We start from the raw sequence: 21,969 nt of genomic DNA on the forward strand, positions 1-21,969 counted from the left end.
GGACTTTTTGTGTGATGAGAGATGTGCAATCTTGTTTACAAAACTCGTGCAATCTTGTCTGTAAAACTCTTGTAGAATCAGAAGTGGATCTGGTTGCTGGATAGTAGTAGCACAACAATAGGAATTAAGGAAACACCTACATTCTTTGACTGTGTTAAGACAAAACATGACATACCAGTGTAATCTCTGTTTACAAGTCAGTGGAGGCCTTTTTCAAGCTGTAATTGAAATAATTGTGTTGTGTTTATGTTGTTGGTTAGCTTACTGATGACAGGGTCCAAACCACAAGCTCATCGGGCCCTCCTAGGAGAACAGGCAAGTCAACAAAACTACAAACCAAGGAAGGACTGAGTGAGTGAAACCCAAGGAAAGAAAACCCCAAGGTCTACCAAAGGTCAACAACGTCTACAGAAAGGAATAAGGAAGAGGAAAAGGGGGGAAAGGAAGGAAGGCAGATGATGTGCCCTGTCCAGGGAGCAGCCAGAGGCCCCCAAAGGCAGAAAGAGTTATGTACATACCACCACCACCACTTACTTCACACACCACACCCAACAAGACCCAGAAAATACTGGCAGTGTGGACAGATTGAGAGAAGCACAGCAAAATAGAGGAAGAACACCGAGTCAAACAGAACACTGAGAATGGAGAAGAAGGCCAAAACAGTGGGTAGGGGGAGGGCTGTGGTGGACCACCAAGCCCACACAATCACTGCCCATTGGGGTAGAGGAGGCAACAGGGAGTCCTACCACCCCTCAATGGGCCGACAAAGCTGAGGTGCCCTCTCTCAGAGAGAGGGTACTAAAATTAAAAAAAAAAAATTTAAAAAACAACTCCTTCACGAATGAATGATAAAACCAGGTCAGCCGCTGAGGCAATGTTGGCTACAACCAGGAGTAGCGAGTCAGGAAGATTAAGAGTGTGCCACAGGGTGGCTAGGTTAGAACAATCCAGGAATCTATGAACCAACTTCAAATAGACACCACAATGACAGTGGGGTGGATCCCCATGATAGACGAGATGACTATGAGCCAGCAAGTAAGACCAATGTAGAGCTGGCAAAGGACAATGGAGTCCTTGTGAGAGGCCCACATGAAGGTCCTCCACAAATTTAGGATCTCCTTTATCGCCAACAGTTTATTCACAAAAGTCAGAGTATGCTCTTTTGTATTCCAAATACTTAGAACTTGATAGCATAATACTGATCAAAGGTTCGATTCCAGAATACCAGTCTTAAGAGGCACCTTGCCAGTAGCCAATTTGGCTAGGCTGTCAGTGAGATGTTCTCAGGATCTCAATGCAACCTTAAGTCCAGACAAAGATAACTGAGTGTCCACATTGTTTGAGGGGAAAAAAGGGAATCCTGGATAATCAGCTTGCAAACTGCTCAGATTTGCTACAGATGAGGAAGGACTCACTGGTGCAGGGACGGATATGCTCAAGAACATGAGATGGTTACCAAGTCCACAGTGAGAACACAGCAGCCATCCAGCAAAGTGGAGCTCATTACATCTCACATGAACATAAGCAAATCTGGCATGACTGGCAACCATCAAGCCATCAGAACAGACAACTACTGAACCCTAAAATGTGCCGAGAATAGAGAAGAACTGGCAGCAGAAGGTCATAAGATGAGCCAAGACTTTCTGACTTTGAGACAGATCAAGGCAGAGCTGTGGACAGGGGATGCCCCATGGAAGTGGGTGTGAGCAAGCTTAGATAAAAGGTGGGAGAGAGGAAATCTGGAGTTCAGAAAAAAAAAGGGACCTGATGGGGGTGGTGATTGTGACCCCTGAGCTGGGCCTTTGTCATGGCAGATGGGTCTCCATATCTGAAAAAAAGAGGAGACAATTGTTGGGAATGCTCCAGGCAGCAGCAGACGCATAATGCATATGCAATCAACTGTTGCTGCCACAGCACTCGAAAGGGTTGAAACCCTGCCTCCACTCGGCGGCTGATCACGGGCTAGTCTGTTAGGTACCTGTTACCAGTCGTATCCCACACTGGTGTATCAGGTCCAGCATCTATAATGTAGAAGGTGATGCTGAGTCATAAGGGAGACTCCCATAATCTAGACAACACCGAACCAATGCTGTGCACAGCTGTATCGGAGCAGAGCAGTCCATGCCCCAATTGATATTGTTAATGTGTCTAAGAACATTGAGGTACGACCAACATGTCCACTTTGGTTGATGAAGGTGGGGAAGCGTTGTCAACCAGGTATCACAGATCAGTCCCAAAAAACAATGGGACTCCACCATATTGAAAGACTGGCTCTTACTGTACAGATCCTGAGTGGGATGGATTGTACGGTGGCGACAAATGCATAATGCAGGTCTTGACAGCTGAAAAATGAAATGAGTGACAGCCCAAGCTTGTGCTTGGTATATTGCTCCTTGCAGTGTGCATTCAGTAACAGTCATCACGGACGAAGAAAAATAAATGCAAAAATCATTAGGAGGTCCTGCAGTCATCACCAGACCATTCATAGTTGCTACACAGGGAGAGATACTCAAAACAAGAGACCTGCAGAACCCCCATTCTCCTACAGATGGGGGGTGCTACAGGACGGACCAATCTGTACCTGAAAAGTGCAACATGAATGAAAGTTCCAGATAAAAATTGCGACTGGGCCATGAGGTACCCATTCATGTACATTGACTAGGACATTGCGGCTAGGATGTTGTGGTGCCACGTGATATCATAAGCTTTAGGCAGATCAAAGAAATGTGCAACAAGCTATCAACACCGGGTAACAGCCATTCAGATAATGTTCTCCAGGTGGACTAAATTATCTGCAGCAGAGTGGCCTCAGCGGAAGCCAACCCTGGGTCGAAGCTAAAATGTCCCAGGATCCAAGAATCTAATACAGCCTGCGACTCGTCATACATTCCAGTAACTTGCAGAGGACATTGGTTAAACTGATCGGATGACAGCTGTCCATCTGAAGAGGTTGTTTATCTGGTTTCAAAACTGGAATACCGACACTTTCTCACCACTAGGAAGGGTATTCACTCTTGCTCCAGGGCAAGTATATGGCATTGGCTAGCCACCAACAAGTGTTGAAACATTTGGTTGTGCACTTGGTCACGCACCTGGTCTCTTTTAGGAGCCATGTTGGGGCAAAGAGCAAGTGCTCTTGTTAAACAGGGCATTATAAGATTCCAGGCAGCGGGGAATGAAAGATAAAGAGAGTTGTTCCAGACAGTGTTTGACAAGACAGAATGCAGCCGCCTAGTGGGATGATGTTGAGGCCTGGGCAAAATTCTGAGCAAAATGCTCAGCGACAGAGTCCTGGCTAGTGGGGATTCAGGGCAATTCGCAGGACATCTGTAAGAGGACGGTGGCCAAACATGGACATGATCTTTGCCCATACCTGTGACGACTGACTGTACAGCACAACGGCAGCAACATATCGTTCCCAACAAATCCGTTTTTGGCCTATAAGAAGATAACAGGCTGGACATAAAGCTGTTTAAAAGGCCAGGAGGGGGTCAAGAGATGGGTACTATTTGTAGTGTTGGAGGGCATGACAGCAGTCTTCAACAGCCACAGCAATTTCAGTTGTCCAGCAAGGGGCACTCTTCTGTCAGGGAGAACCTGAGGAAGAAGGAACTGTTGGAGTAGCAGTCAAAAGGATGGTGTCAGTCAGACTCCATATGGATTCTTCAATGTCATTGTGTGGCGGAATAGTGGGGTTGGCATCTGAGGGAAAGGCACCCAAATCTGCATTAGTGAAGGTCCACCTGGGAGGGCATTGACGCGAGTGATGCTGAAGAAAAAATAAGACTACTAGAAAATGATTGCTGTCACACAAATCATCATGAACTCCCCATTGAACAGAGAGGAATGATACAGGGCTACACATAGAAAGATCAATGGTCGAGAAAGTGCCCTGTGCCACACAAAAGAGTGTGGGCATTCCAGTGTTGAGGAGGCAGAGATCAAGCCCTGCCACCAAGTCTTCAACAATCAGTGGTCAAAGTACTACCCCACAGAAAGTTAGGAGCATAAGATTCTGAAGGAGAAGGGTGGGGGGAAGGAGTTGTTAAAGGAGGGTAAGAAGATCATGAATGTAGGAAGTGGTCTGGGGGGTGGAGGTAAGACTGCATACCATTCCTGCAGATTCGAAATGTATCTAAATAGCCATCACTTCCAGCACAGTATGAAGAGGAATGCAGGAACTAACAATGTCCAAGTACATCACTGTACAAATACCACCAGAGGCTCACCAAGGGTCGACCCAGTTCCAGCACAAGCCTTGGAAATCATGGACAGTTGGCAAATGAGTATTCATAAAATGATATTCTTGCAATAGGACACAACCTACAGACCAGAGAGAAAGAAGAAACTTCAATTCTGGAAGGTGACGACAGCTTGGCTGGAGAAGAAACCCTCTCCTCTGGCACCCTCCATGGATGAGGTTCCCTCTAGGAACCCCACTCCTCAGTGTCTCCGGGGTAAGAAGCCTGTTACTTCAGGTTGAATGCGGGATCCATGCCCTGTGGGCTTCAAGGCCACTCATTCTCTTTCAGATCCTCCCCCCTTCCTTCTCCTTGGGCACTTTTAACACCCATAAACCTCTGTGGGGTTGTACAGCAACCACTGATTGGGGCAGGACTATTGAAGAACTGCTACAGTTCCATTGGAGGAGAGTTGATGAGTCAATGCCCATCACCAGTAAGAACAAAGTGGAGTCCATGAATGTAAGATAGAACCCTGATTTAGAAGGAGGCGGCAAACCCCTAAAGGATGTTGGAGGTAGATGAGGGAGGGAGGGGGTAGAGGATTCTCCCATCTTCTTGTTCCTTTCCTCCTATCAAGAGTGAGAGGAAGTATGGTTGGGAAGACAGCAAGTCACAGCAGTGTTACGATCTGAAAGAGAATGAGTGGCTTTGAGGCTCATAGAGTGTGGGTTCCGTATCTGACCTGAAGATGCTGGGGAGTGGGGTTCCTAGAGGGAGTCCCATGGAGGGTGCCGGAGAAGATGATTTCTTCTCTGGCTGAGGAGAATAAGTGATTCTGAGAGGGGGGGGGGGGGACTGGAACTGTCAGGAGGAAGGAAGGGAAGATAGACAGGGTGGAGGAGGAGGAGGAGGAGGAGGAGGAGGAGGAGGAGGAGGAGGAGGAGGAAAGGAAGCAATAGAAGCAAAGATAGATATTAGAGACAGCGAGTGGAGATGACCGAAGTTCTCTCAGGCCTCAGAGTAGGACAGACAGTCGAGAGTTTTGAATTCCTGACCTTCCTTTTCTTTTTATAGATCGGACAATCCGGCAAATGAAGTGAACGCGGGCTGGGATGATTCATGAACTTTGACAGTGTGGTGCAAGGACTCACTACATGGGCAAGGCAGCCGCAAACAAGATTTGTCTTACAAGAGACACTGGAAATAGTGAGACATGTCACAATGGTAAACCATAACTTCGACTTTTCCAGAAGGGTACCCTCTCGAAAGCCAGGATGAAGTGTTTGTATCAATGCGACTGTCCTCACGACCACTCTGGACTCGCCAGACGAAATGAATGGTGTGACATTCCAGATTAATCCCAAGTTTCTTGTCAGACTGAAGGAGGAGGTCCCTTTGGAAAATAATGTCTTAGATCATATCCAAAACAATCTACTATGTGCATGTAACTCTCATGTACTTATCATGCCTTTTCCAAGTTTTTTGACAAAATACAAAAATTCCCCCAAGTCCTCCAGAACAAAAAAAATTCCTCAAGTTGTCTCTGTTTTCTAGAATGCTGGACACCCTATGTTTGTATAAAAGGATGCATTCTGCATCCAGGAGGTCTGTTCTGTTCTGGTTGTAACTTGGTGTTCATAATAAGCATTCTTTCAGTGCTAAGTGTTTTACTTCTTTTGCAACCGTACTTTCGGATTTGGACTAGATTGTGACTGAAATGACAGTAACTGGCAGTCTTCTTTCTCTGTGCCTGTCTGCCAGTCAATGCTTCCTCTATGTGGTGAGTAGAAATCCATTCATTTCAAACATTCATTCTGAAGTTATGGAGGATACAATACGGATAGCATACGGATATTGGTAATGTGTAAAGAAACTAGCCTACAGTGAAGTTCTAAGAGTCTAAGGCCCAACTCTCAAAGAAAAAATGTGGCACATACATCCAGGGGGGGGGGGGGGGGGGGGCTTTCAAGCCATCTCCATGTTAACAAATGTAGCAATTCACACGAAGGTGATGTGTGCTGGAGACACATCACTTTGTGGTCAATGCCAAATCTGTTTGAAGCCACGAGTGGTACACCAAAGTGATGTGAGGTGAGGTAAGGCTGAGACATTCAGATGGTGTGCTGTTGTTTTCATTAATTTGAAGTCATTCAATGTGCCATGTAGTTAGTTTCTCAATAAAACTTACTTTCCAAATAAAAAATTAGAAACTACTGTTTAGTGATTAGTGTGTGTTTCCCCCTATGCAATCTCTCTCATTCAATTTTGAGAAAACCAAAAAGGATTTTACTGCACCTTACAGTCCAACATTACAGCTTGATAGCGAAATGGTTTTAGAATGGTTTTATTTTCATTATTGCCCAAAGTCACTGTAATACTCTGCAAATTTGTAAACCACCACGTATATTTTGGAAAGTTTGCAGTGAAGAATGAAGTCGCCGGCCAGTTTTCATTTGACAGCTTTCAGGTCGACAGCTACGTAAGAACATAGCTAACATATCAAAATTGTTTCTAGCAGTGAAAAAGAGAGCAATTCATCTTTTCAGTACCGAGTAAATAAGTGTTGTATTTTGACATTTGGCCAAGATGAGATACAACGTGTCGCACACAATGTTACGGCCACATGCTATGAGGATTTGTGGCTTTTGTGTCACTTTTATATGTGGTTTACGAAGTTAGTTATACTCACATTGTAAGTTAATGCTGCATTAAGAGTTATTTTCACGTCAAAATCAGAGTCAGACAATCGCAAATACAGTGGCAGAGTTAGTTATACAGTATGTTGTATATGTAAATTTTTCTTGTCTACATTAACAGTTTCATTCACAAAACATTCAATAACTATTTTCATTCGCACATTGTCAAACAAATGGTGTGTGTTCCAATGAGCAATGAATGAGAAATGGGATTTTGCAACTGATATAACTAAAGTATTCTATGTCCTGTATGTTCTATGCTTACCTATTTTATGCTTACATATTTGGCCTTTCTTGATGCAGGCAGCACATATTGGGTAAAATGCCATTTTGCATATTTTTGTAACATTTATTTTACAATTACTTATGTTACCTTTGAAGAAATACCACTACTTTTTTTATTTTCCTGGATGAACAACACTGAATCTGTGCAGTTACAATGTTGTGCTGATTGAACACTGCTGGGATACTGCAGAAATAGAATCCTTATTTTGAGAAGTACAAAAAGGCAGGCCAAAACAGACAATGTTGGCTGCAATACAAATCTGCACAAGCAACAGCAGAAGAAGATATGGAAAAATTTAACACTATTTGTGTTGCAATTACACTGAACATGTACAATCAGTATTACATTTTCTGTCCTGAACCAATCAGTTTTGCCAGACAGACATGCAGATTCACTATTCCATTGGTACTTGTTCACAGAAATCCCGTTTTGCAGCTGGGATATGTAGTCATATATCAAGTAAGGCTTTCTTCTTGGCACTTTTTACTGGTAGAATTTTATCACACAAGCTACAGCAAACTATAATGTTTGCTAGCGGCAGATCTTTGCCAGTACCTCTCGCCTCGTTCATGCAACACTTTGACTAAGATATGGTTGTTGGGTGTTATGGCTTCCCCTTACCCTCAGTGTAGTACAGTTGTCAGATGAAATGTGCAGTCAGATAAACTCAGCTATTTAGCCAGAGATACTAAGTTTTTTGTTTGAGCCTCTGTGAAACTTGTGGTCTAGTGCATTAAGTTCACTGAAATCCTCTGGTTCCATCTTGAGCAGAGGGAATCTATTCCACTTGGCATTGGCAATGACTGGAATCCAGTTTTCTGTGTGAAATGACATTTTCTTCTTGTCTATAGGGACAAAATCTCTATCACAAGGTAAGAAACAATGCTCTGTGATAAGAAATTTCTGTCTACAGCAGTGGAATACTTATGGATGATCAGGTTTTGGGAAAGTGTCAATATTTTGAATGCCTCTCTCAAAACCAGCAATGCTTAGGCTTATGTTCAAATGAAAATCATATAAAAAATAGGAGTTATCATCAAAATATTCCAGTTTTGTTGCTTTTCTCTGAATTCTGTCGTTCACTTCTCTTAATGCAATACAGGAACACTTTTGAGAAATTCTGTAAAAGTGATGGAAACATGTGGAATACATGCCCAGTTCTTTCGTTATGCTGAATGTGCCATATTTCTTCCCTTTTTTCAACCATAACAGGTGTACCCAATATTTTCTTTGCTGTTCCACATTTATGAGTTACAAAAGACCCAGTGCCTAAATATCTTCTTCTGATGAAGAAGACATCCTGATCATTCATAGCACGAGTGTCCCTTGTCCCTCTGACAGCAATTCACATTGAAGTGGAGCTATGTCCTGTCTGCACCACATTCCTGACTGCCAAGTTGCTACTCACCATATAGCGGAGATGATGGTTGCGATAGGCACAACACAAAGATTCACACAATTATAGCTTTCAGCCATTAAGGCCTTTGTCAGCAATACACACACACACACACACACACACACACACACACACACACACACACACACAAGCTCATACAAGCACAACACACAACTGTTTCATAAAATGATGTGAATGATGTACTTACCTAAAATAATTTCATTTATGTGATTTATGAGGAAATTGAGAAATTCATGAGCATCTTGTTGCATGTAGTTGTCAAACTCTTCTGCAAAGAAAATATTGAAACAGAAATCATTCAGAAATAAACATACTGATATTATTGTAGTAATTTTTGTACAATTCCAAGGCTCACCTTTTTCTTTCCTCAACCTAGCAATAAATTTCTTTGGTGCAATAGAACCCACTTTTTTCTTCTGAGTGGCGATACTGTAGAATAAATCAGCTAGACATGTCAGAAGGGTTTCCTTGGTCCTTTTGTTCTTTGCTTTGTATTCTAAAACTTTGTCCCTAAATGGCTTGCAGAAATACAATGCTTGTAAAACAGAATTGCTGTAGCAAGTATTGCCGAACTAGAAAAAAAATGTTAAAAAATAGTGATCATGTTGTGAACATTACTTTCAATATTTCTTAACATACACAGCAAAGTATTAAGTTTCCATTAGTCTATTCATGCTCAATAAATATGTGACAATCTCTGTTGTAAATGTTACTCAACAAACTGTTAGTATCTACACACCAATGAGAAAAAAAAGTAAACAAAATCTGTTTTCATGAATGATTAATATAATTTTAATTCACAGTTACAGAACTGAGCAATACATAATAAATTTATAAAATTACAATAGCGTAACAATAAGATCATACATTCCCCACCTTACTTGTTACAATTTAATCTGACTATAATAGTTTGATACTGTCATCATTCCAATGGAATAGATTTGCTTCTGTAGACAATAACCAAGATCTGAGTGTTTTTATCCTCTACAGCTCACTTTAGCATCCTACTTCAATAATGTGCGTGAATTCCTAAGGGATCAAACTGCTGAGGTTATGGGTCCCTAGAATTACGCACCACTTAAATTAACTCATGCTAAGAACACCACACACACACACACACACACACACACACACACACACACACACACACACACCCACACACACCCCCCCATGCCCGAGGCGGAAGACTTAAACCTCTGGCGGGAGGGGCCGCATGACATGGAACCTCAAACTGCGCGGCTGACACTCCTTGTCAGTGATTTCCATATATTCCTTTCCTTGCCAAGTCTGCAGAGAACCATTTCTTACCTTATGCGTCCACATAATTTTCAACATTTTTCTCTAGCACCACATCCCAAATGCTTCAATTCTATTCTGTTCCAGTTTTCCCACTGTCCATGTTTCATTACCATACAATACTGTGCCCTAAACATACACTCTCAGAATTTTTCTGCTGAAATTAAGACCTATGTATGATACCAGTAGACTTCTCTTGGTCAGGATTGCCTTTTTTGCCAGAGCTAGTGTGCTTTTTATGTGCTCCTAGCTGTCTAAATAGCACAATTCCATAACGTCATCTACTTTGTAATCACCAATCCTGATATTAAGTTTCTTGCTGTTCTCATTTCTGCTACTTCTCATTGCTTTCATCTTTCTTTAACTAACTCTCAATCCATATTGTGCACTCATCAGATTGTCCCTCCTATTCAAATATCCTTTTATCTTGAATTTTCATCCCACTCTTGAATCTTTCTTTTATTTATGTTACTGCATCTTCAACATATAGATTGAACAATAGGGATGAAAGACTACACCTTGGCCTTATACCCTTTTTAACACATGCGCTTCATTCTTGGTCTTCCTCTCTCATTCTTCCCTTTTGGCTCTTGAACATACTGCATATTACCCATCTTTCCCTATAGTTTATCCATATTTTCTCAGGACTTCAAACATTTAGTACTGTTTTACATTGTTGAATACTTTTTCTAAGTCAACAAATCCTATGAACATGTCTTGATTTTTTTCTTCAGTCTTGCTTTCATTATCAACTGCAACTTCAGAACTGCCTGTCTGGCACTTTTACCTTTCTTAAAGCCAAACTCATTGCAGGTAACAGATCCTCAATGTCCTTTTCCATTTTTCTCTACATTACTCTAGTGAGCAACTTGGGTGCACGGGCAGTTAAGGTGACTGTGCAATAATTCTCGCACTTGTCAGCTCTTGCTATCATTGGAATTGTGTGGGCGGTGTTTTTTCAAAAGTCTGGAAGTATATTGCCCGTCTCATATGTTCTACACTACAGAGTGACTAGTCATTCTGTCACCACTGCCTCCAACGATTTTAGAAATTCTGACTGAATGTTATCTCCCCTTCCACCTTATTTGACCTTAAGTTGTTCAAAGCTCTCTTAAATTCTGATTCGAGTACTGGATCCCCTACCTCATCCCTGTCAACTCCTGTTTCTTCTTCAATCGTGTCATCAGACAAGTCTTCTCCCTCATAGAGGCCTTCAAATGTACTCTTTCCACCTATCTGCTCTCTCCTTTGCATCAAAAGTGGAATTACCATTGCATTCTGAATGTTACTGCCCTTGCTATTAGTTTCACTGAAGGCTATTTTGGCTTTTCTATATGCCGAGTCAATCTTTCCAATCATCATTTCTTTTTAGATTTCTTCACATTTCTTGGGCAACCATTTCCACTTAGCTTCCCTGCACTTTCTATTTATTTTATTCCTAAGTGACTCGTCTTCCTGAATTTTCCTGAGTATTTTTGTACTTATTTCTCTCGATCAACTGAAGTACTACTACTGGTGTCCATGGTTTCATTGCAGTTACCTTCTTTGTACCTATGTTTTTCTTTCTAACATATGTGATTGCCCTTTTTAAACACATCCACTCCTCTTCAACTGAACTGACTACTGATCTATTCTTTATCGCAGTATCTATAGTCTCAGACAACTTCATTCCTTAGAATTTCTGTATCCTACTTCTTTGCATACCGATTCTTCCTACTCTTCATCATTACCAAATTGTGATCCAAGTCTGTATTGCTCCAGGGTATGCATTGAAATCCAATATCTGATTTCCGAATCTCTGCCTGACCACGATTTAATCTAACTGAATCTTCCGGTACTCTGACCTTCTCCAAGTGTACCTCTTCCTTTTGCGTTTCTTGAACAAAGTATTCACTATTACTAACCAATACTTAATGCAGAACTCAATTAGTCTTTCTCCCCTCTCATTCCTACTACCAAGCCAATATTCTCCCATAAACTTTCTTCTACTTATTCCACTACAACTGCATTCTAATCCTCCATGACTATTATTCAGCTCCCTTTTCCTACTAATTCACCTACTCAATATCCTTGTATATTTTCTCTGTCTCTTCATCTTCTGCTTGCGACACCAGCATGTGTACCTGCATTATTGTTGTCAGTGTTGGCTTGCTGTGAGCTCTGATGAGAACAACCCTATCATATAGCTGTTCCCAGTAATTTACCCTCTGCCCTACCCTCCATAATGACTCCTACTCCTGTTATACCAATTTGCTGCTGCTGTTTATATTACCTTATTCTTGACTGACCAGGAATCCTTGTCTGCTTCCCACTTCACTTCACTAACATCCACTATATCTAGACAGAGCCTTAGGTTTTCCCTTTTGTGATTTTCTAGCTTCTCTACCACATTCACACTTCTGACATTTCAAACCCCCGACTCTTAGAACAGTATTCGTTCATTGGTTATTCAACCTTTTTCTCATTGTCACTTCCCCCTTGGCAGCCCCTTCAGAGAACCGAATGGGGTACTAGTCAGAATCTTTTGCCAATTGAGAGATCATCACAACACTTTTTCAGTTACAGGCCTAATGTCCTATGGATACAAACTGTCTAATGCAGTGGTTTCCATTGCCTTCTGCATCCTCAAGCCATTGATCATTGCTGATTCTTCTGGCTTTTAGGGACAGTTACCCATCCCAAGGGCAAGAGAGTGCCCTGACTGTCTATCAGCCCCTCTGCTATCTTTGACAAGGCCATTGGCAGAACAAGAGTGACTTCTTATGCCACGAGTCTTCAGCCACCCTTGCTGATCACTTTACTTAAAATTTAGGCAGTAACAAGGTTCGAACATAGGACTGAGGGCACTTTGATTACTATTCAAATATGCTACCCTAGACAAAGGGCCCATGTAATGCCAACAGCTGTGGTGACTACAATATCATGGATATAACATCAATTTCTGATACCTGCCTCGATGTTAAATGGACAATTTGCCCCCCCCCCCCTTTTTTTTCTGCAAGGCAAATTCACTCTGTGTCACTGTGTAGAAAACTGGTTTTGAATCTTAAGTGGACTGAATTTTCATTATGAAGATCATGTTACTTAAATTGAAGATAAATGGCTTAATTGCCACAGTTTGATAAAGTAACAATACATTTTATGCAAGTAATTTGGGGGTCAGGAAGACCACTCACCAAATATGAGAAGCATTGTGACGCCAAGTGACACACACAAAAGAGCATGATAGCTTTGCTAACTTTCAGAAGAAATCAACTGATGGTGTGTGTGTGTGTGTGTGTGTGAGAGATGGGGTGGGAGGGAGGTGGCAATTCATTGAGGGGTCTCCTTTACTCTTCCTTTACTGTAGTTAAAGATATATCTTTATATCCGTCCAAGAAAGCATGAACTTTCGGGAGGTGAAAAGGTTGCACACAATGAACCAATGTTACCACATAGTCATTCATTTCCAAACAAAATAACTGATTGCTTGTGTATGCAAGACTCCACTATCAACGACTGATGATACTGGTCAAAGCTGATTCATGCACTTTCTGAGCTTGGCTGCTATATAATAACTTTCTTCATAACTACATCACTTAGTTGAATCCTTGAACTATCTGGGTTTCTGCTGCTATGAATACTTAGAGATAATAAGTCAATTAAGCAAAACAGAATTTTTTTGTTGCAGTGTAGGCACATTCTTGGGTCAGAGACTAAATTTATTTCAATAATACTATGATGGACTTATCTAATGTTCAAAAACATACACAAGAATGACAATGGATCAGTTCAATGCCTTCCTTTCTTTTCTTGGTTCTTTAACAACAACATGAACATGTGTCCTTCTGCCCCCCCCCCCCCCCACCCCACACCCCCTCCGTCAATTGGTGTCAAGTACTACTTTCAACCGTATGCGTTTACACCATTAATTATGACACAAAAAATAAGAAATTGAGTTTGCAGTTGACACAGTGTAAGAAGATCCCGGACAGCTTGTAGCACTGTTGCCTGCTTTCAATAGCGAAGCTGCAGGTGAAAACAGCAGCCACCTACAGGGCTGGGACAATACTGGGGCATTTACAGAATTGTGTTCCATTATTGGTTGAGGTATGTCCATGAAGCTGCCATGCCAAGCCCATTGCAAATATCAACTTAGGCTGATGCCAACAGGAGGCCGTCTGCTAAGAAATTCTTAAAAGACTTAAGTTTGATATCTGGTGAACGGCTGAAAGAAAACTGCATTTTTAAAAAACTGCCAAATGTACAATTGCAAAAAACTTATGGCCTGGGAATGGAATATTGCAAGAGTAGGTCTAATAGTGAGAAAGACGATACTAATGTAAGTAAATTCCAATGAAGAGCACAGTGAATGAATTATCACAGTTGTAACCCAGTATAGTACTACAAGTAACCATACCTACTAACTCTCAGATGATACAGAGATTGGAAAATTGTACAATAAGATAAAAGAAATTATTCAGGTAATTAAGAGAGATGGAAATTTGTTTATGATGGGAGAATTCAACAGAAGAAAAAGAAAGAGGAAAACATGACCTGGGTAAAAGGAATGGTAAACTGCCTGATACAATTTTGCACAGAGCACAATTTAATTGTTGCGAACGATTTTCTCTTCCAGGAGGAACCACTTTATCATAGTACTGCCCATGTGGGCAGGTGAGTTTGTGACAGGTCTCTGCAGAGGATCCAGACAAAAGGTGCCTCACAGCAACCCATCTGATTTATGTTGCACTCAGTCCCTACTATTATCCATCTCCAGATTCCCTTCCTTCACATACTTCACCAGCACAGGTGGTGTGCAAGATCAATAGAAAAATGCATCAACTCCGGCATCGATGAAACAGGGCAGGGCCATACCAACTCACAAGCCCATTCTGACAAAGGAGGAGGGTATGTCACTGGACAGTAAGTCTTGAGTGTTATACTTATGTTGAATAGATACATCCACTAAAAGTTTTTGGCATACATCACATCTGTGTGTGAAGGCAGTATATCCTATCCCCTTTTAAGAAGGGTGATGGTGGATGGCAGATGCCTTAAAACTGGTCCTTTCAGCTAATATACGGTAGCCCCAACAGAAGAGAGCTCGGTCCTCCAGGTTGGCGGTTGATCACTGGATTGACAACCACACACCAGAAAAATTTAACCAAGTTAAAAAGGGACAATTACAGTAGATAACACATTGTAGGATAGATGTAGTGGCATTGCAGTAAACTAAATGGCTAGCTTAAGATGGCTGCACAGCAGGTAGGAAAGTTATAATATTCTATGGATGATGATGATGAAGAAGTAGTTTGGTTTGTGGGGCGCTCAACTGCGTGGTCATCAGCGCCCGTACAAAGTCACAATTTCTACACAGTCCATTTTCTTCTCACAATCCAATCTAGTCACTCTCTCAAATGATGATGATGATAATAATAATAAAAACACACACCCAGTCCCCGGTCAGAGAAAATCCCCAACCCGACCCGGAATCTAACTCGGGACCCTGTGATCCAGAGGCAGCTACGCTAACCCCTAAACCACGAGCTGCGAAAATATTCTATGGAAGAAGATCCGAAAGAAAATTTGGGATGGTTTTTGCCCTCAGTAAGAACATGGCAAACAAAATGGAGTTCAAAACTATGAGCAAATGTCTGTCATTTCAGTCACCCAGAAAAGTTGTAATGTGGCCATCAATGTTCATGGCCAGATTGAGAGCAAAACATGCCAAAACAGAGATTTATGAATTCCCGAAAAGGAACACACATGTACTTCTTACGTGCATTTAACACAAAAGTGTAAAAATAAACTACCTATTCTCTGAGCACAGGAAAGTACAGGTTGCACAAAAAAAAAAAAAAAAACCAACAATAACACCTTAAGAACGTTAACATCTACCACTTCAGCAAATATGGTTATCAGTTCAACAACAGTCCTCATACGAAAATTCATCCAGGAACATGATGCTCACCGGGGAGAAAAATTATCAGTCAGTCAAAAAGATCACGAAATGATAGAGACATACAGCACAGGAAAATAGTAAAGGATGTCAGACCAACAATCACTGGATTGTAGGACAGATGATTTCTTGGTGCAAGCAAAACTAGACCTAGGGAAGTTCAGATTTGGTAAGAAAATAATGAATGTAAACCCATGGTTTTATGCAGCAAATCTAATAAGTGTAGAATAATGTCAAGAGTTTAATTCAGAAATAAATAGTCATGTTGATACACTAAAAATGTAGATGATGGAAAGAAGGAAGAAAGATTAGAATTTAACATCCTGCTGACAATAAGGTCATTTGAGACAGACCACCAGCTTTGATTATGCCAAGGATGTGGAAGGAATATGGACATGCTGTTTCAAAGGTACCATCCTGGCAAGCCTGGAGAAATTTAGAGAAATTGCAGGAAGCCTAAAGCTGGATGGCTGGACAGGGATTTGAACTGTGCCACCTCATTTGGTGTAGATGATTAAGCAGAAGGAGAAGGTGTAGCACACTGAAGACATCTGAAGCAGTGGATAGAAAGAAAAAACTGGGGCAAGAAGTTTGTCTAGTGAGGAATGTGGAGTAGTAATTAAGAGAAAGAAGAAAGCATGTGAGCTACGGCTAAAGGATATAGATAACAAAACACTGAAGAAAACATATCTAGAAGCAGGCAGAGAAGCATCAACAGTGCTGAGAACTGAAAAGATGAATAATTGAAGCCCGGACAGCAGAAGATTTTTCCATGTGGAGACAGCAATAACAGGGTTCAAGATAAATCTGAGTGGAAACATTTTGCATTTTTCAGACTTTTATCCCACTACAAAATTTGCATTTTTCTTAATAAAATGGTATCATACAAACTTGCATGGGGAGCTTTTTTTTCCACTGTAAGATCAAATAAAGTAACTAACTTTTTACACAGTAGGCTGCGGATTGCAATATTACACAGGTGAAATTATACTGTTTATATTGGTAGCAATGTCAGAAACTATTAAGTAGCTTTTCAGAATATAAACCCTTGCAGTATGTAGACGTTCTAAGAACTCCATTGTTACAATAAACAGTGCGAATACCATAAAAATAATATACTTTCAGATTTTGACAAAACATGTTATAAATGTAAATTAGTGAACTATGCAGAATATATCTGTTATACAAACTATGAAGGAACAAGTGGTGGAATATGGAGACCTTGCAGCTATTGAAATTTCCAGTTGATTCATGAATGAAACTGGTGTTGTTATTCTAAGTTCTTAGGTAATGGGGATTCAAAGCATGCAATGGTGTAGTAGTAGCAGCAGCAGCAGCAGCTTGGCCCTATGGCGATATGATTATCACAAAAATGGAATGTGTGAATTGTGTGCAAAAGAGAATGGGCATCTGGCTGAGAAAGCTGAAACTAAGTTTGAGAAACAAGAAACTTTCAGATGGCGAAACCATAAGGGATGGCTGGCAGACAAAATTATTGATGAATTAAAACAATGAGATTGCTATTAGGACTACCATATTTCACAGACTATAAGATACACTTCTTGCTTCGAAAAATTGCTTCCAAAATTCAGGTGTGTCTTATCTCGAAATTAATATACAAAAATGTCTAGTGTTTGACTTAAAATTCCTGCCATCATAAAAACGGCTATATATCCAATGCCATCAGAAATCTATCCCTATCTAGCAATGTTGGGTTCAACTGGCAGTAGCAGTGCATCGATGCGACAAACATGAGTCGTGGGTATTCAAAAGCTTGCTAACACCGTCTCCCCTGCCTGCCATTGAAAACCCAGAACACTGTCTACATCATTGCAATCTACAGTGCTGGTGAACTTTTAATTGAAAGTGATTTGTGTTATTTGCAACAACACAATATTTTTGTTAGCACTTAATTTCACAACAGAAAAAAAATGAAAGGTGTTCATCTGATACAGGCTTTAAATTCACAATAATTGCATATGCAGATGGACATGGAAACAGAGCAGCTCAGTGGCATTTTGGCCTTCCATTAACACAAAAAATCCATTCGCAATTGGTAGGCTAATAAAAACGAGTAAGACTAAATGTGCAAAATGGCCAAAGTAGATGATGTATTGAAATGGATTCAAGGACACCATCAAAATGGCACTGGAATTAATCCAAAAATGATTCAAATACATGCTTATAAGTGAGCATAACAGTGGAACTTAACAGACTTTATGGTTGGAGATGGTTGGTGCTACAGGTTTATAAAGCATCATCAACTTAGCATGCCAGCCAAAACCAAAATATCCAAGAAAATGCCACAAGAGTATGAAGAGAAAATATTATCTTTTCATTGCTTATTGTTCAACATTGAGAGAAAACCAGTGTGGAACTAAGCCAAATAGTGAATATGGACAAAACTCCTCCGACACTTGATGTGTCAAGTAATAGAACTGCTGTCATGACAGGTACTAAAACTGTAGCTATAAAAACAAATCGGCACGAAAAAATGCTCTACATTATTGTCCTAGTGCTAGTGGTACTAAACTTAATCCAACAGTCCTTTTCAAGTACAAACAATGCCCAAACCTTCTGAAATACCACCAGGTTTTTTTTTGTTATGGTTTTATGGTGCAAAACTGCTACGGTCATTAGTGCCCGGTCTGTGACTTAGGAAAAGGTAAAAAAACGAAACTGGAAACCAGCAGCAATGGGAACGAAACTCAAAAAATTGGAGAAACTAAAAACAGAAGGGAAACTTAAAAAACCACTAAGAAGGGGATTGGTTGTCCCAAAAAAGAGCTTGAAATGACTGACGTCATCTCACAAGGGTTGGACAGATGACGATGGTATGAAATTATGGATTAACAGAGTGTGGGAGAGAAGGAAAGTTGCTTTATTGAAGAAGAGTTATCTTCTTCTGCTAGGTCAGTTTAGCAGTCATTTGAAAAATTCTGTGAAAGAGAAATTGAGACAGGGAAGTACAGAGCTTGCTGTTATTCCAGAAGGACTCACTTCACAACTGCAACTTTTTGATGTCTCAATAAATAAACCATTTACAGTATATATGAGAGAGAAATAGAACAAATGGACAACTGATGAAACCCAACATGTATTCACGCCGTAGGGAGCTTTAAACTGACCTACAATCAAACAATGAGTCAGTGGATAAAACAGTCATAGTCTATAGTGAGAAAAGGCATTATTATTAAATCACTCATGAACTGTGGCATAAGTAATGCTCTCGATGGCAGTGAAGACCATCTTATGTATGAAGAGGACAATGATGACAACTAAGAGGATGAGGAAGAAAAACACCCAGAAGAAGCAAGTGGGAAGAAGAAGAAAATTCAGAAAACAATTTTCAGGGATGTTAAAGGTCAGTTTGGTTTCTTTTAGTCTGACTTTGCAATCTAATAATCCAAATGATAAAAACTTTTTAAAAAATTAAGGTGCATCTTACAGCCCGTAAAATACCATAACACTGACGATTTGTTCTTCCACAAACTGTCAACAAATGACATACAAACACATCAGCTTTGACCTCCCGGACCAGATACATGGTGCAAGTAGCACAATGTCTGATACTTGAACACTTCACCCAGGCAGAAACATGTCATATCAACAGTGTCACGTAAGTCATGAGACTTGGCACATTGTGACTTGTGGAAGCAGTCTCTACATGGTCAGACTCAGAATACAAATGCGTCTTTCAACAATCTCATATGGACTCTCACAGTAAAAAATGTTTTTGTTGGGAGGAAGACTAAAATGAGGGAGTCTGCGACACTGTTACTGCTTTTAATGATGGTAACATTGGTAGCGTGAAAGTGCTATAGCATACAGGAATTATTCCTGGAGTAATCTGCAAAGAAATTCCTTGGATGAATGAGGTTCACATTGATAAAGCACAAAATACAACAGAAATGGCCATTAAGGAGTCCAGAAGGGAGAAAAGAACAAGATCCATGGAAAATTATCAAAATGGTGATAACAGCATGGTACAGGGTGCTCCTGAGTGAAAAAAAAAGGTGGCAAGTAAGGTTTAGTCATTTTAAACATTAGACACTGTTTCAGAAAATTTACATTTTCAGTTGCATTATCCCCTAAATCTCAAAATCTCTTTGAGCAGAGTATTCAAGTTTTCAGGGATTTGCAACATAGATATACTGAGTCTACTGAACTAAAATAAAAACATAATGTTGAGTACAATTAAAATTATTTTGAAGAAAATACAAAAAATTATACAAAACGTTAACCACATAATTAAAAATATTATTCCTCCTGAATCCTTGGATGAAATGCAATTATTTTAGTTCAGCACATTAAGAACATAACATGTAATGGGCTGCACAAGTTTCATGTCCATTGCTTTATTGGTTTCCGAAATACAAGGAATCTGAGTAACAAATTTTAACATTGTCAATACAGGGTGTACATAAAGTCCAGGAACACTTTCAATTCTTTATTGCACAAGAACTAAACATTGTACAGATGTCACACACCTGAATTCGCCATGTTTGCGACTAGTGCTCACTATCGGGAAATTACGAAACTATGTTGTGGCGGTATACATGGAAAAAAAAAAAAAACTTTCAGGGTTTCTCTTCAAAATGACATATGTATGATATCTGTACAATATTTGGTTCTTGTGCAATAAATAACTGAAAGTGTTCCTGGACTTTATGTACACCCTGCATAGGTAGGGCTTCCCTCAATGCATGGAGTCAGTGCATAAGTGGCAAAAATGGAAACACAACTAAGGACACTGAGTCAAGTGATGGAAAAGTTATTTCAGTGAGCTACTCAACTACCTTAACCCAGAGCTAAGTTTTAGTGAAAACCAAGAAATAACAAATTAGACAAATATTGACGACACGGAGAAAAACACAGCGCAAGCCACACAGAAGATGAAAGGCAATAAAACAGCAGGGGAAGATATTGTTTATACAGAAATGCTTAAGAATAGAGACCGAGCTTGCAAACTCTTTCAGTTCCTTTGGCAGACTGTGGCATTGCCAGGCAGCTGGAGGACTGCAGTCATCTGTTCAATATACAAGAACGGAAGCAAGACGGACAGCTCTAACTACCATGGAATCAATCTACTTCACAGTTATTTTACAAAAGCTAAAACCATTTGCAAAAAGTATATATGAATATCAGACTGGACCCCATCCCATCCATGCTGCTGAACTACTGACAATTTGTTTGCCATTTGGCAAATTTGTGAGGAATATTGGTGAAGAGATATATAAGTCCAGCTATTGTTCATAGATTTTCAATGAGCTTACTGCATTAAACCTCAACAGAACTCACTGAAATGATTAGCATGCGCGCGCACACTCACACACACACACACACACACACACACACGGGAAGGAAGGTGGCAGGTTTCTACTATTTGCTTATGCAGACTATGTAACATTAGTGAGCAAGAGTGAACAAGATGTTGGGAAGAGATATATAGTAACAAATATAGCAGGATACCACTCGTAAAAAGCAAAAAATATGCAAGTAAACTGAACTAAATATGCACATGAACACTTCACAGCTGATGGACACCATTTAAAATCTATGGGTTCAAGTACCAGGGAAGTTCTAATCAAATATCCATTAACGTAAGTGAAAGAATTTCTGCTGGCCTTAGGAGACTAATAAACCTTCAGAGTTGTTCAAGTATAAAGGCATTTCAAATTCCACAAAATGATCATGAACCAGCCCAATGTTTTACACCATCAAAAGAGTCAATGACCCCAATGGACAGGTCACATAATCCTTACATCAGAGACCCAACTTCCCACGAAGCTTCCGTTGTCCACATCAGAGCTAAATGAACCATGGGCAGATCAAGATGCATATTGGAAGATGCGTAAGAAAGAGGAGGCAGAAGGTATGAATGCTGTCAACTGAGAGGACATAGCACCAGAGTGATTAAAATGGAAATCTACTGTCAATGCACTGGATGGTACACAGGGCCAGTGACCACTGGATAAGTAAGTAAATTAAACAATGGAAAATCCAGGATGACAATATTATAAAAAAGGACAGATTGCTAGTTATCCTACAACAGAGATGTTGAGTCACAGATAGGCGCAACAAAACGTCTGGCAAACAAGTAAGCTTTTGACCAAAATGGTGTACATCCGAATCAGCCAACCCCCCCC

General features: G+C 40.4%; 1 protein-coding gene across 2 annotated transcripts in view; it reads right to left on the minus strand.

The window, feature by feature from the left end:
• The window catches only part of LOC124621901 (ubiquitin carboxyl-terminal hydrolase 46), a 90,210-nt gene that overhangs the window by 62,500 nt on the left and 5,741 nt on the right, over positions 1-21,969 (minus strand). For both annotated transcript variants that reach the window (XM_047147396.1, XM_047147395.1), the window contains exons 3-4: positions 8,939-9,155; positions 8,771-8,851 (exon numbers count right to left, since the gene is read on the minus strand). In XM_047147396.1, the coding sequence (XP_047003352.1) occupies positions 8,771-8,851; positions 8,939-9,155 (298 nt within the window). The remainder of the gene's footprint in view (positions 1-8,770; positions 8,852-8,938; positions 9,156-21,969) is intronic.

This window comes from Schistocerca americana, chromosome 7, assembly GCF_021461395.2.
Source record: "Schistocerca americana isolate TAMUIC-IGC-003095 chromosome 7, iqSchAmer2.1, whole genome shotgun sequence".
NCBI lineage: Eukaryota > Metazoa > Arthropoda > Insecta > Orthoptera > Acrididae > Schistocerca > Schistocerca americana.